The 14,761-nt window shown below is 46.1% G+C and overlaps 1 protein-coding gene across 1 annotated transcript; it reads left to right on the top strand.

Annotated features, from left to right (window-relative positions):
- The first annotated feature begins 31 nt into the window (after positions 1–31).
- On the top strand, positions 32–12,432 carry EEF1AKNMT (eEF1A lysine and N-terminal methyltransferase). Its single transcript, XM_034666733.1, is given in 9 exon segments — positions 32–53; positions 1,406–2,165; positions 3,437–3,636; positions 5,012–5,207; positions 6,083–6,213; positions 6,215–6,251; positions 7,509–7,724; positions 9,880–10,011; positions 11,298–12,432. Coding segments are annotated over 8 exon segments (1,842 nt in total). The 5' UTR covers positions 32–53; positions 1,406–1,510; the 3' UTR covers positions 11,573–12,432.
- The last annotated feature ends 2,329 nt before the right edge of the window (positions 12,433–14,761 follow it).

Raw genomic sequence — 14,761 nt, forward strand, 5'->3', positions numbered from 1 at the left:
CACTGGAAGGGTGACTTTAGTCGTGCAAGGAGCTGTGGCCTCCCAGAGCAACGGTGTGCGTTCTGTCACTGGCCCTCCTTGTAAAGGAGGTAATACCTGTGGCTTTACTGAGACTGGGGTCTGTTAACGGAACGGGTGTTGCTGGCGCACTGAATTTCAGGCGCCGCGCTCAGCCCATAAGCAGCAAGAGCCGGAAGGCACGTCCCGGGGTGACGACTGCTGAGTACAATGCTAGGGCTTTGATGGAGCGAAGTGTCCTGGAGCTGGGAAAGAAAGAGGCTTAGAAAGGTAATATCCGTGGGGGATGATGCCCTGAGTGCCAAGACCGATGGTGGGTGCTGTGTGTGTGGTGTTGCTGGCGCACTGAATTTCAGGCGCCGCGCTCAGCCCATAAGCAGCAAGAGCCGGAAGGCACGTCCCAGGGTGACGACTGCTGAGTACAATGCTAGGGCTTTGATGGAGCGAAGTGTCCTGGAGCTGGGAAAGAAAGAGGCTTAGAAAGGTAATATCCGTGGGGGATGATGCCCTGAGTGCCAAGACCGATGGTGGGTGCTGTGTGTGTCTGTTCCTTCAACAGCTGAAATCTCATAATAATTTTGTAAGGTTCATTCATTTTATTGACTGGAAACAGGCTCTGGGCGCCAGTTTCTTGCCCAACAGGGTACATGTAGTGAGTGGTCACATGGGAGTTTAAACTCAGCCCCATCCAGTCCAAGACTTACCCCCTTCCCACCAGAATTTTCCAGAGATGGTGACATTGGGGCTGAATTTTGAAGGATCAGTGGGCTATAGCTCCACAGAGAGGGAGGCAACAACTTGTCTTTTGAATTTGACTTTAGGAAATAGCAGAATAAGGGCACCTGGGTGACTCAGTCATCTAAGTGTCTGACTCTTGAGCTCAGCACAAGTCTTGATCTCTGAGTTGTGGGTTCAGGCTCTGGCTTGGGCTCCGACCTCAGGGTGGAGTCAACCTAAACAAACAAACAAACAAAGAAAGCAAATAGAATACCAAGAGGTGGACTGGAAGGCATGAGTGGAGTAGGATTATGCCACAACTGGTTTTCAGTAGTTAAACAATTTGGATTCTGTGACTTCCTATCACTTCTTAAGTAATAGTGCTTGCTTCAGTGAAAGAACAACCAGGATTTGCTTGTTTTGCTGTATGGAAAGCCCATTTTTACATACCTTGAACTGTGTGGCTGAATGTGGTTTTCACCAGTAAGTTTCTCTAAGCAGTAGTGTTTCAAGATGGAGCCTAGAATCACCTCTGTAATGGTGCTCTCTTCTGACAATAGCATCTGCACCTTCTGAAAACTTAACAGCCAGGGCGAGACTTGATTTGGGAATTATCTGCCCATCATTGCTTTGCCTTGATCACCTTCATCTTTTTGGCTTTTTCTCGCAGGTGCTGGTGATTGGGTGTGGTAACTCAGAGCTAAGTGAGCAGCTGTATGATGTCGGCTATCAGGATATAGTGAATATAGACATCAGTGAGGTGGTTATCAAGCAAATGAAGGAGCGCAATGCCAGCCGTCGGCCCCAGATGAGCTTCTTGAAGATGGACATGACACAGATGGAGTTTCCTGATGCTTCGTTCCAGGTGGTGTTGGACAAGGGCACCCTGGACGCTGTCCTGACAGACGAGGAGGAGAAGACCCTGCACCAAGTGGACAGGATGCTGGCTGAGGTTGGCCGTGTCCTGCAGGTGGGCGGTCGCTACCTCTGCATCTCCCTGGCTCAGGCTCACATCCTGAAGAAAGCAGTGGGTCACTTCTCTCGGGAGGGGTGGATGGTGAGGGTGCACCAGGTGGCCAACAGCCAGGACCAGGTGTTGGAAGCAGAGCCTCGGTTCTCCCTACCTGTCTTTGCCTTCATCATGACCAAGTTCAGGCCAGTCCCCGGCTCTGCCCTTCAAATCTTTGAGCTGTGTGCTCAGGAGCAGGGCAAGCCTGTGCGGTTGGAGAGTGCCGAGCAGCTGGCTGAGGCGGTGCGGGAGCGGCAGCAGTATGCCTGGCTGTGCGGCCAGCTGTACCGCAAGGCCGGGCTGGGGAGTGTATCTCTGGACTTGTGCGATGGGGACACGGGGGAGCCACGCTACACCCTCCACGTGGTGGACAGCCCCACTGTGAAACCATCGCGGGACAATCATTTTGCCATTTTCATCAGTGAGTTGGGATTGCTCCCTCTCTTCCCTGGAGGGGCTGGCTCATAGGGGCTGGGGCTTTGGTGGATGGGTAGGCCGTGGCCAGTTTTATCTTGCAGAGGGTGGCATTTCAAGAGGTTAGACGAGCCCAGGCATGAGGAAGGGGGAGTAGCAGCTGTCCAGCTACCTGCTTAAGACTTGAGGCTTATTCACATCTTCCATTGCAAAGTCGTGGTGAAGTGTGAGAATGGGTGTGGTAGAGAGGAGAGAGAGGCAACACAGGTAAATTTAGGTGAGTCTCACAGGGTAGCGAGTTACTTTGTAACATGGAGTCATGGAAGCAGCAGAGTCTCAGCTCTGAAGCCTGTGAGCTGCATGACTGTGCTTCTCTGTTGAATTTAGGGAGACAGTACAGAGTAGTAGCTAAAAAAGTGACTTTGGGTTCCAGTTCTAGCTCAGTCCCTTCCTGGTGGTGTGACCTTGGACGTTCTTTTTCTTTCTGTGCCTGAGTTTCCTCATCTATAAAGCAAGATCGTTAACTGTGCGGTGTAGGTGTGAGAAGTGTAAAATCTCTTAGAGTGGTGTTCACACATGGTAAGTGCTTAATAAACAGAAGTGGCATTAGTGAAGGACGTAAATGATAGCTGATTTACCTTAGTAATGATCAAAAGAGATAGGGTGACGAAGTGCTTTCAAAAGTAGGAAACTCTAGACAAAGGCAAGATGTTGAAATCATCATGCTGGTAATTTGCTGACAAGTGAGCTATTTTCCCAAGTATTCTGTAATTCTCCCTGTCCATCTATGAGAACAAATAGTACAGTTGATATAAGCACGGAGCCTGGGGCTGGATTGCCTGGGTTGGAGCCCCAGCTTCACCATTTATTAATTGCGTGAACTTGGGCAAATAATTCCACTTCTGTGTCTCAATGTCCTCATTTATAAAATGGGAATAATAATACCACCTGCATCTTAGACTGTTGTGAGGATTCAATTAGTTTCTCTTTGTAACCTTCTTAGAATAATGCCTGGCATGTAGTAAGTGTTAGTATTATTGCTATTTTTCTTGCCTTAGGTACCTACCTCTCTCTCTTTACACAGACGGTCACGTGAGTCCTACCATGTGTCCGATGGCTGCTTTGCTCTGGGCATTGTGCAGAATTGATAGCCCTCAGTGGGTCACAGTCGGAAGGGATGCTGGGCCTATGCTGGGGCTGATTCTGCCATGTAGGTCATATTGGTTGGGGCTTGAACACTCTTCCCTGGACTCCGTGTCATCAAGTGCCTCTTTCCAGTCCCCCAGGGTCGGGAGACCGAGTGGCTCTTTGGCATGGAGGACGGTCGGAAGCAGCTGGCGGCCAGTGCAGGCTTCAGGAGACTGATCACAGTGGCCCTCCATCGAGGCCAGCGGTATGAAAGCATGGACAGCATCCAGGCCGAGCTGTCAGCCAGAGTCATGGAATTGGCTCCTGCCGGGATGCCCGCCCAGCAGCAGGTAACAGAGCTCTGGCAGCAGCTTTCATGGATCTCTAGAGAAGTCATTTTAGCAGCCACGAAGGCAGAGGGTGTCTTGGAAGAAGCTAGGATGAGGATCTGTGCCCCTACCCTAGTCTGTTCCTGGGGGGGTGTCGACAGCTCAGAACTAAGTGGGCAATCCTTATGTTCTCTTGCCCCAGGCAGTGAGAGGAAGGAGAGCGATTGCTCTTTTGAGACCCCCAGTAGCATCTGTTTTTCTGGCCTCTGAGACTCCACAGAAATGAAATGCTGTCCTCCTTTCAGCCTCCAGCTCTTTAAACTGTGGATTGTTCAGACTCTTTCTCCTGACCCTCTTTTGTGCAGGCCTTCATTGAACATTTTGCTTCTTAGAACCAACATTATCTGAGTGTAGTATGGAAAAGAGGCAAAATAGCACAGGTTAGTTTTCAGGATATTAGCATTGCTGGTCTGGTATTTTCCTGGGAAGTAAATAAGGTTTTTGCTGACATTGTCTGTCTTGTTCCATCCTGCTCAGACATGGTCGTTGACAGGTGATGCATTGCAGGTACTGGATAGGAAAGCCAAGGTCCCTGGAGGCTTGTTGCCATACTAACAGATCTGAAAAGATAAACCTAGACTCCCACGTTCTTGCCTATGGTTCTGCCCACTAGGCTGTCTTGTATTTGCGGATAAATGTGTGTTCAATTCTTCTGGCAGACTTTGGGGTTGGTGTCCATCAAAGAGATGTAGATCCTGTGGGGAGGTCATTTGGGACCCTCTCTCCAGTGCCTGCGTCTCTGCAAAGTCAGTGGTCCCTGGTGATTATTAAATACTCTTGAAGGTCTTTAAAAGAACTAGAAGTAAAGATTGGGAAGGGTAATGAAAAGTCTAGGGGGAAAATATATTTTTCTCCTAATTTTTTCTTCTGTTTATAAAAATGGGGAAAAAGATGAGAATAATTGGGGGAAGGGAGAGATTTCTCCAAAGTTGGAATGGTTGCTTTCTCTCTGGATTTTGTTCTCTTTATCCCTGTTCAGATTTCTTCTTTCATACTTATAGTTCCCTCTGGAGGGTTCCCTCTGGCTTTTATGGAAAGTCTTTTGAGGATTCCTAAGGAAAAACTACTGTTTTTCTGAGGGAGAACCCTTGTGTTTCACTAAGAGCTTGGGGGATCTTTCTGTGTTCAATTGGTTTTCCAAAGAGTGAATTAAACCTTTTGTGATCTGTTGAAAGGCCTCAGGAAAGTTCATTTATAGAATGGCAAATCTTGGAGGTTCTTGCTGTCCTGAACCTTGGTATGGGCATTCCTCATACATATACAAAGGGAAAAGATTATTAGTTCTCATGTTTCTTAATTGAGCTGGTGTTTGACCACCTCTTTGTTATATCTTCAGGTGCCCTTTCTGTCTGTGGGTGGGGACATCGGGGTCCGGACCGTTCAGCACCAAGACTGCAGTCCCTTGAGTGGCAGCTATGTGGTCGAGGATGTGCAGGGGGATGACAAGCACTACTTCCGGCGGCTGATCTTCCTCAGCAACAGGAATGTGGTGCAGTCAGAAGCCAGGTTGCTGAAGGATGTGTCTCACAGAGGTGAGGTGTCATCTGCACACTGGTGGGACCCATGTGGATATGGCCTGGATTCTCCATTCGAGGTGGTCGGACCGACCTGGAAGCTTGCCAAGATATAGGACAGCCAGATCTGGGTACCTGTGATCAGAGGCACATGGCTCTGCGAGTTTTTCTGTTACCATCTAGGCTCTTCAAGTGTAAATGGCAAGAAGCAGAACGGAGGTGTATGTCATTCTTGAGTGAAGCCCGGGTCTCAAATGATAAGGAGCTGGGGTGGTGGTTTACCAAATACATGTGTTTATCACTTTAATGCCTTCAGTTTAGAGGCCATCTGTTTTGTACGTTGCTCCATATGCATCTGTATTGTATTAATTCAGTAAACTTCTGTGGGGTGAGCCAGAAACATCCGGGTGCAGGTGAACCCCACCTCCTCCATACTGCCAGCTGTTAGCATATGTTTCAGAAGGGCTTTAGAGTTGGTGGGTACCTTAGAAGTCACCTAGTCTGGTGCTATTCAGTAGAACTTTCTGCATTGGAGGGAATGAAGCTAATATCCACTTAGCTTCCCAATATGGTAACGATTAACCGCATGTGCCTCCTGAGCACATGGACTGTGGCTGGTGCAAGTGAGGCACTGAATCCTTAATGTTTTTAAATTGTAATTTATGTTTACATTTCAATAGCTACAAGTAGCTGGTGGCTATGGTATTAGACAGTGTAGATCTAGGCCGTGTCCTCTAGGATCCTTTTTTTTTTTTTAAAGTTGGCTCCACGCCCAGTGGTGTGGATTCTTGGGTTGAATCAAGCTGGCTACAGCACAGTGCTGCTGGTATGGCTTGCTTTCCACGGACTAGAGTGCTAAGCATAGGACCTCATCACCTCTATCTCTCACTTAGCCCAGAAGAAACGGAAAAAGGACAGGAAGAAGCAGCGGCCTGCTGACACTCCAGAGGACCTCCCTGCAGCCCCAGGGCAGTCCATTGACAAGAGTTACCTGTGCTGTGAACACCACAAAGCAATGATTGCCCGGCCTTGCCCTGCTGAGAAACCCGGAGCTGCTCCTTGGTGAGGGAGACGCCGCTGCCTTCCACAGGAGGGGGCGTGTAAGATTACAGCTGTCTTGTGGTTTGAGCACAGCGATTACAGACCGACACATGCACATATCTTCATAGTTTTCTTCTTCCCAATCTTCTTCTAAGTTAATAAACATCCAGTAGCTTTTCCTCAAACTCAAATCGTAATCTCGAAATGGCTGCACGTGTGGAAGTCTAAATGTTTTCTTTTATTCGTTTATTTAAAATATTAAAGTATGAAATGTATTCAATGAGATACAGAAATACACAGATTTTAAGTTGTTCAGTTTGATGAGTGTTTGCATATGTGTCTACCCATGTAACCAGAGGGAATATTTAAAAATCTTGATTCCAGAAATTACTGTGCACTTGAGAAGAATTTCTGGTTTCAGTAATGCATTATTTGAGCACCAGATGCAATTGTTTCTTGAATTTCTACCTAAATAAAAAAATCTATAAGTAGAATTATAGCATTGTTTCTAATAATAAGTTTGGATCTGGCCACAGTAGCAAAAATGTGTATTTTTCTGTCTAGGCTTGTAACTGTTCACCCAGAGTCCTGAGGATGTCTTACTGAAACACCCTGTACTCTTGGCCTGTCTTGGTGTTGATGTATGTCCCTAGAATCTCAGTTCTTATGCTAATCCTCAAATATTAATCCCACATTTAATGTCTCCTTTCTGTGATTCTTTCTTGTTTCTTGTCTTCTTCTGTCTGCCTGTGGTTGCTGAGGTTTCTGTGTACTTAGAACTAGGATTTGGGCCTTTGTTTTCCCGTGATTTCTGGAACCTGGATGGATTGCCTTCATTTGGGTGATGTGTCTGAGAAGGCAGTTGTGGCCTTTGAGTTGAAAGCTGGGCAGAGGGCATTGCATCTACATTGCTTTGTGATCATGTGCGAGATGTTGGCCATTGTCCCTTCCATTTCCTAGGGGAAGTCTAATAATGCTTATGGTGGGGAATCTTGGTACGATGTCAGCTGAGTGCTTTGGTATCTTTAAGGGTCTGTTGTAATAGCACACTGGTTCAGCCTCTAGATCTAGTAAAGGAAGGATTGTGAGGCCAGGGTTGAGCTTTCAGATGTCAGATTGGCCCCTAAATTTCTGGGATGAGACAGAAAGGCTAGGCCTCTAAATCTTGTATCCCTTGGGCAGAGCCAGTAATCCAACTCCCTTCTTTGGCCTCCCCAAGGCTGGTACAAAACTTTGAGTGAGCAGATCGTCAAATGATGCTTTATTCCTTTATTGCAGAGACCCCACTGGCATTGTTGGTGGTAGGCCTGGGTGGGGGCAGCCTCCCCCTGTTCGTCCACGATCATTTCCCGAAGTCCTGCATTGATGCTGTGGAGATCGATCCCTCCATGTTGGAAGTGGCCACCCAGTGGTTTGGCTTCTCCCAGAGTGAACGGATGAAGGTCCATATTGCAGATGGCCTGGACTATATTACCAGCCTGGCGGGAAGAGAAGGTACGGCAATTGGAGAATTTGGAGGGGTGTTGAAGGAAGAGTCATCCAAAGTCAGTAGACCTGTGAGGGCCTTTAGAATTTATCTCAAACAATTAACATTGTCCCAGTCTTTCACCCTTTTTTGTTCATTCATTGGTTGATGTATTGATTTAGTGAATCTGGAGTGCCAGCCATGTGCTCAGCACTGTGCTAGGCGTTGGAGTACAGCAGCAAGTAAACCAACCATTTCTGCCCTTGGGGTGCTAACCGATCAGTGGGCTTTTCTCATGGTTCTCTTCTGACTCTGTGTCCTTGCCACAGCTTTATCTTCCCAAGGAACCTAAGGTCTGTAGCCAGGTAAGAAAAAGGGGGAGAGAAGTTGGGGTGTGTGTGTTGGAAGTTGTTTTTTCAATCTTTCAGCTGGGGAGAGAGCCAAACAGCATCGTGTAGATTGGTGTTTGTACACCTGGGGGCATCGGGCAGTGTCTGCAGACATGTGTTTGGTCCTTATAACCGCAGGGTGTGGGTGCTTCTGACCGCGAGTGAGTAGAGACCAGAGATTCTGCTAAACATCCTGCGGTGCACAAGACAGCTGCCCCTGCCAGTGTTCTGACCCCAAGTGTCAGTGGTGCTGAGGGTGAGAAATCCTGAAGCACATGCTACTCAGCAGGAATTCTGATGGCCGTGCTGCTGCTGCTGGAATTCAGGCTCCATTTTGCTTTAATATTTCCTATCTCAGACGTAGGACAAAAGGCATGTTAAGGTTCTGCAATATCTCCTGTGCTCCTTTTGACACTTTATATGTAGGCTCCTGGGGACTGGTGCTTCCCTGAGCATGAGTCCCTCAGGGAGAAGTCAGTCAGGTTGGTTCAGTTTTATGTGAACCTAGTGAGCTCAGGCCACCCACCCTTGCTGGTCTGCCATTCCATAACTGATCCTCTGGTTCTCACTGGATCAGAGCATCCCCCAGGTAGGGTGTTGCAAAGTAGGATACCCGGGGTGAGGACTTTGGTGCTGGGATGGACAGATGGTACAGGAAGTTTAATTGCAAACTGAACTTAAGTATGTCAAGAGTTTCACAGGTTACCTCTTTGAGGCTGGGGCCAGGGTGGGGGCCCAGACCCAACACAGCTAATGCATGGGAGTTTAAAACTGTGCTAGGCTCATGGCAGTCTGTGATATGTGGCCATCATTACTGCTTATCAGTCAGTTTTGAACAGCCTGGCGATTATCTCTAAAAACCACCTTCCAGATTATTAGAGGGCTCAGTGCTACAAATGTGGGCAGTGGTTGTCCTTGGACTTTGATGAGCCAGCATGTTCTGCTCTGTAAGAAACCAACAGAAGATTTGTGCCATGGCAGTATGGGCATGCAATAGTCCTGTGTCAATATTTATTAATTATTGAATAATCATTATCATAGTCTCAAGTTTGCTCAAAGTCAGTAGCATTACAGGCTTAACCCTTGTAGAAACTATTTCTGTTACAGCAACGAGTGTATCCGATGCATCATCAGTTCTTTCTCACCCATTTAGCAAAATCTTTCTTTCTTAAGCCAGTTATTGTTCAAATACTAGGAAAGATATACTAACTTTTACTGGAGAACATTTTCTCCTGACCCTTTTGCTGAGTCAGCCCTTAAAGGCTTATGCAGCTGCTTTGCCTATATCAGTAGTTCTCAATTCTGCCTGTATTTCAAATTACCTGGGAGTTTAAGGAAAATACCTGAGGCTTCCTATCTCCTCTCCTACCTGTTCCTTCCCACACCTGGGTTTTTGAGTCAGGTGGTCAAGAATGGAGCCCAGCTTCTCAAAGTATTTTGAATATTCCCAGGTGACTCTAGTGTTCTGCTGGGATTGAAAATTACTGGTATAGATGGACTCTTACCCAAGTAGTAATCATGCTAGCGTGGACCCCATGAACGTGTGTGCTTATGGAAGGTGCTTCTAAATGTGGAGGAGAAGATAGGTAAAAGCCCTGTCATGTGGGTGCTCACAGCAGAACCCTGATTGACAACGATTCCCCTGGACAGTGATGTCAGTGCCCTTACAGACAAACCATAGCCTCCATGTCATCCTTCTGACTTAGTCACCTGTGGCCACCACAGGTCATAGGGGAGATACGGTGTAGGAATGTAAATGGTGTTAGACAAAGACTTGTTTGCTTCTCTTTCCCAGCACGGCCCCACTACAATGTCATCATGTTTGATGTCGACAGTAAGGACCCAACACTGGGAATGAGTTGTCCACCACCAGCTTTTGTGGACCAGCCTTTCCTGCAGAAGGTCAAAAGCATCTTGACTCCTGAAGGTAGGAAGTACAAAAGGTTGGGGAGGGAGGTGGGATGGGTCCTTTAAAAATGGTTTTCTTTTTAATGAAAAACACACATGTCATAAGTGTGTACCTCGATGAATTTCCACAAACTGAACACAACCATTTACTCTCATCAGACACAGAACATTTGCAGCCCCCCCAGAAAGTCCACCTCTTACCTTCTTCCACTAACTCCTCCTCTCAAGGATAACCCCTATCCTAACTTCTGTCAGTACAGCTTAGTTTTGCCCATTTTTGTTCTTTGTATAAATGGAATCTTATGGAACATATTGTTTGTTTTCTTTCACCAAACATGATCTTTGTGAGATTTAGCCATAGTGTTGTGTTTACATTGTTCTTTATATTGTTGTGTAGTATCATTGTGTGTCTATACCACATTCATTTCTCCATTCTGCTGGTATTGGATTGTTTCCTACTTGGGGGCTTTTAGAAGAGTACTGACATCAACATTCTAATAGATGCCTTTTGGTAAAATGTATTTGCAGGTCTGTTGGGCATACAGGTAGGGTTTTAATTGCTGGATCATAGTTTACTTGTAAGTTGGGTTTCCTAGATGTTGCCACACAGTTTTACAATGTGTAGCAATTTACATTTCCCCCAGCTTAGTCCTGCTGGCTACCATTTGATTTCTTTCCATGTGGGCTGGACTAGGCGTTATGCTGTTTCATCTTCATAACAGCCAATTTTTAGATAAGGAAACTGAAGTAAGGAAACTTTGCCAGGGTGACACAAGGTAACAAGCTGGGGCTCCAACCGAGGTCCCTGTGCCTTGGAAGCTAGAGCTCTTAGTCCCTATGTTGACAGCCTTCCAGATGTTTTGATTTGGTGTCAGCTACTTGAACAGAGTTATTGGGAACCTGCATTGTCACAGCTCAAGGTAACCTTGGCCCTCTTCCTGGCTGATAAATACGCCATAATGTATATGTCAAGAATGTAACACCCCTATGGAGTTGGTACATTTTTTTCTTGGGGTATTAATTACTTCTTTCTCAAAGCATTTCTTTGGGAAATGGAGGCATGGAGAATGATAAAGTAATTTGTTAGCAGCACAGAAGAGCAAGAAATTATCATGAAGTTTTCTCATAGTTCACATATACCTGCTTTCATATGCAGTGTGCTCTCTGCAAACTCAAGTGCAGCTGTGTTTTCTTAGGCCACCAGCCTCCCTGTGGCAGGAAATCGGTCTATTCCTCAGAGCTGAACCTTGTTTCCAGCATGTCCCTTGATCTGCGGGACATGACTCTTTCCTTCCTACCCTATAGGTGTCTTTATCCTCAACCTTGTGTGCCGGGACTTGGGGCTGAAGGACTCAGTGCTGAGCGGGCTCAAAGCGGTCTTCCCTCTCCTGTATGTCCGGCGAATTGAGGGTGAGGTAAACGAGATCCTGTTCTGTCAGCTGCACCCGGAGCAGAAACTTGCCACGCCAGAGCTCTTGGAAATGGCCCAGGTCTTGGAGCAGACCCTGAGGAAGCCTGGGAGAGGTTGGGATGACACATATGTACTGTCAGATATGCTCCAGACCGTGAAGATTGTGTGACTGCTGGACTGGGAAGTCTGCTCCATTTCCTTCCACACTGACCTTGGGCTCCTAGCCTTCCAGAGATTGAAGCATTATAATGCACAATATTTTTTAAGCCTCATTTTTCTTGGTTTCATACTCAGCTGCATGTGACCTCCAGCTTTGTGAGGTTGCCTGAAGATCTGGGGAAATAAAAAATGTCCTTCCCATCCTGTCTTTAGTACCACTAGGTTGATTCCCTCTGCATCCTATGCTGTGTCCTTGAGTAGGATTCCCTGCAGGAGCCCCCAACAGATGCTGATGCCTTAATGACTATACACCAAGCTCCTTAGGATGGAAGACAGTCAAATTTGGTTGCTGGTTCGCTTTTGCTTTATCTTCCTATTGGTTCTGTAGGAATGATCTGAAGTGAGATAGCATAGCATTTTGTGCCAAAAGACTATAAAGAGAGTAGGATTTCCATAGATGTGAGACAGATTTGAGAGAACATCGAATCTACTCTGTCTTCCTCCAGATGGAACTGCTGCTGACATGATCCCAAGTTTTAAGAACCTGCCAGCCCACTTTAACAACTTTCCTCAGCTACCCAGACCTTGTAGCCTAAGCTCTTTGTTCTGTTCTTAGTGGAAGGGATGGATATAAGTGGCCCCATAAGTGCATATCAGAGACAGCTGACTAAAGTCTCCAGTATCGGTTTACTCTCCTTCATTGACTGACAGCTACGTGTGGGACCCAGCGTAAAGACTGTGGTGGATGTAAAGATGGTTAAGAATGGCCAGAAAACATGGATTAGTAATAAAAATGAACATGTTCCAATAATTTTAAGTGTTTCATATACACTATCTCATTTAATGAAATAAAGGAAAGTTAAACCAAAACTACATCTAACCTCAGATCTCATTTGAGCCAGAAACATCAATCCTATCTGTTTATTAAAACTGTAAAACCAGCAGTTCAGAGATTGGCTTGAATTTCATCTCTCCTAATTATGCCAAGGCTGACTTAATGAGGAATGTCATGGAAAACAAACATTGTCACTATCCACCACCCCTTGACCTTTTGAGGTGAAGCATATTTCAAAGGTAGGGTGTCATCCTTGCAAAATTGTGTCAGCCCATTGAGGAGAAAGGATGTGAGGACAGAGTAGGGTTTTTGGATTTTATCCATTACAAAGACTTGTGTTCCTTAAGGAAGGATCTTCCCGGGAAGCCGTGTAAAGGGAAGGCTATGTCATGTTATGCCCCTGTACCTAAATGGGCCACAGTTTGGGAATCCTCCTTTGTCTTCTAATTTGTAAGCTCCTGCAGTATTAGGACAGGTGATAGAGAAGCAGGGTCTGAGTCAGAGGAGCTACTCTAACTGCCCTTTTGTCCTCTCACTTTCTCAAGCTGTTGACTTTGGAATAGCACATTGGGGCAGCACAGCCAAGCCTAGGGATTTACCAGAATGAAGATGAGGTCTCAACTATATCTTAGGAGAGTTGTCCAGGGAATTAAGCAGGCTTATTGGAAAGAAGCCTTTGGAAGTGGGAAGAGGCCAGCAGGGGTGATGATAGTTGTCTTCAAAATTTTGGAAGTCTGTGGGTATGAAAGGAGAGTGAAGTTGATTATGTGGGCCTCCAAAGGCTGAAGAAAGACCAGTGGGCAGAAATTACAGTTGGGCAGCTTTCAACTTGATTTCCTACAAAGAGATTTGTACCAATGGAGACCACTTTGCTCACTGGAACATGTGGTGACTCAGGCCGTTTACTCAGATGCTGGTCTTAACTCCCTTTGGTTTGCACCCTAAGTTGTGCGGAAAGGGTTTTCTGTGTACAGGCAATGCCCTTGGCCTGTATCCCATCTATCCCAGTGGAGAACTATTCCCACTTTTAGGGGAGGGGTGGAGATGAGTTTCCATTTTCTTTTTATTTCTTTTTTATTGAGATATAATTGACATGAAACATTAGTTTCAGGAGTACAACATAATGATTCGTTATTTTTATGTATTACGAAATGATCACCACAATAAGTTAACATCTGAGTTGTTCACTTTTGTATTGATGACACGCAAATGGGTCTTTATGAGAATTTTGCCTAACTTTAGGCACAAGAATTCTGAAGGACAGGGAAGCCTGTGAACTCAAATACCTTCCAGACTAGGCAAGTAACATAAATGTGTGAAGTGAGTGGACATAAAACGAAAAGGCTAGGATGTAGCCTGCAGCAAACCAGAGATTAAGGGCTCCATCAAAAGGCAGCAGCTGTTCTTCCAACTGAGAGCTGTCCTGCACAAGTGCTATCTCAGCAAACCTAGATCTTTGAAGAAAAGCCAGAAATCCTGAATGTTTCTGTGTGTGTGACTATTAAAATATTCAGTCAGAAAGTATCTTCAAGCCATAGTCAACCTGTGGGCAGGTAATTTGCATCTTCCATCGTGGGGGAAAGCCTACAGAGCACTTGAGAATCTGGCATACACCCAGGCTCTGAGTGAGCATAAATCAAGGAGCAAGCTGATAGCTACTGGTCCCAAAAGTGTTAAAGTCCCATCTTGTGAAATGACCTACATTTTCTGCGGTGGCTACTCCTGTGTGGAGGTGGTCCCACCATCCTTGGGATAGTGTACAATTTAACTGCCCAGGACTGTCAGAGGCTGAGCAATAAAAAATCACATGACAGCCCCCTCCTCCTCTGGCAAGACAAGTTCTGCAACAATGTAAAGTTGGTGAGGCTGCCTGTTGCCCTTCTCCACCCTCCCTCAACACTCCAGTTTTTCAACGTGTGCCTCTAACCTTCCATCATGGTTCAGCTTGCTAACTGAGCCATTTTTTGAGTCCATCTTATGGCTCAACCAGTAGTTCTCGGCTTCACATTGGAGTCATCTGATATGGTAATAATGGTCCCCAAATATGTCTGACGTGTCCTAATCTTGGTAATATGTGAATATGTTACATTACATGGCAAAGGAGAATTAATGTAGCAGATGGATTTGATATTGTAAATCAGCTGACTTTAAGATAGGAGATATTCTTGATTATCTGGGTGGGCCCAACACAATCACAAGGGTCTTGACGTGGGGGGGGGCAGAAAAGTCAATATCAGAGTGATCCAATATGAGAAAGATTCAAGGGGCACCTGGGTGGCTCAGTTGGTTAAGCTTCTGCCTTCGGCTCAGGTCATGATCTCGGGGTCCTGGGATCGAGCCCCCGCATTGGGCTCCCTGCTTAAT

This window comes from Ailuropoda melanoleuca, chromosome 8 (genome assembly GCF_002007445.2).
Source record: "Ailuropoda melanoleuca isolate Jingjing chromosome 8, ASM200744v2, whole genome shotgun sequence".
Taxonomy (NCBI): Eukaryota; Metazoa; Chordata; class Mammalia; order Carnivora; family Ursidae; genus Ailuropoda; species Ailuropoda melanoleuca.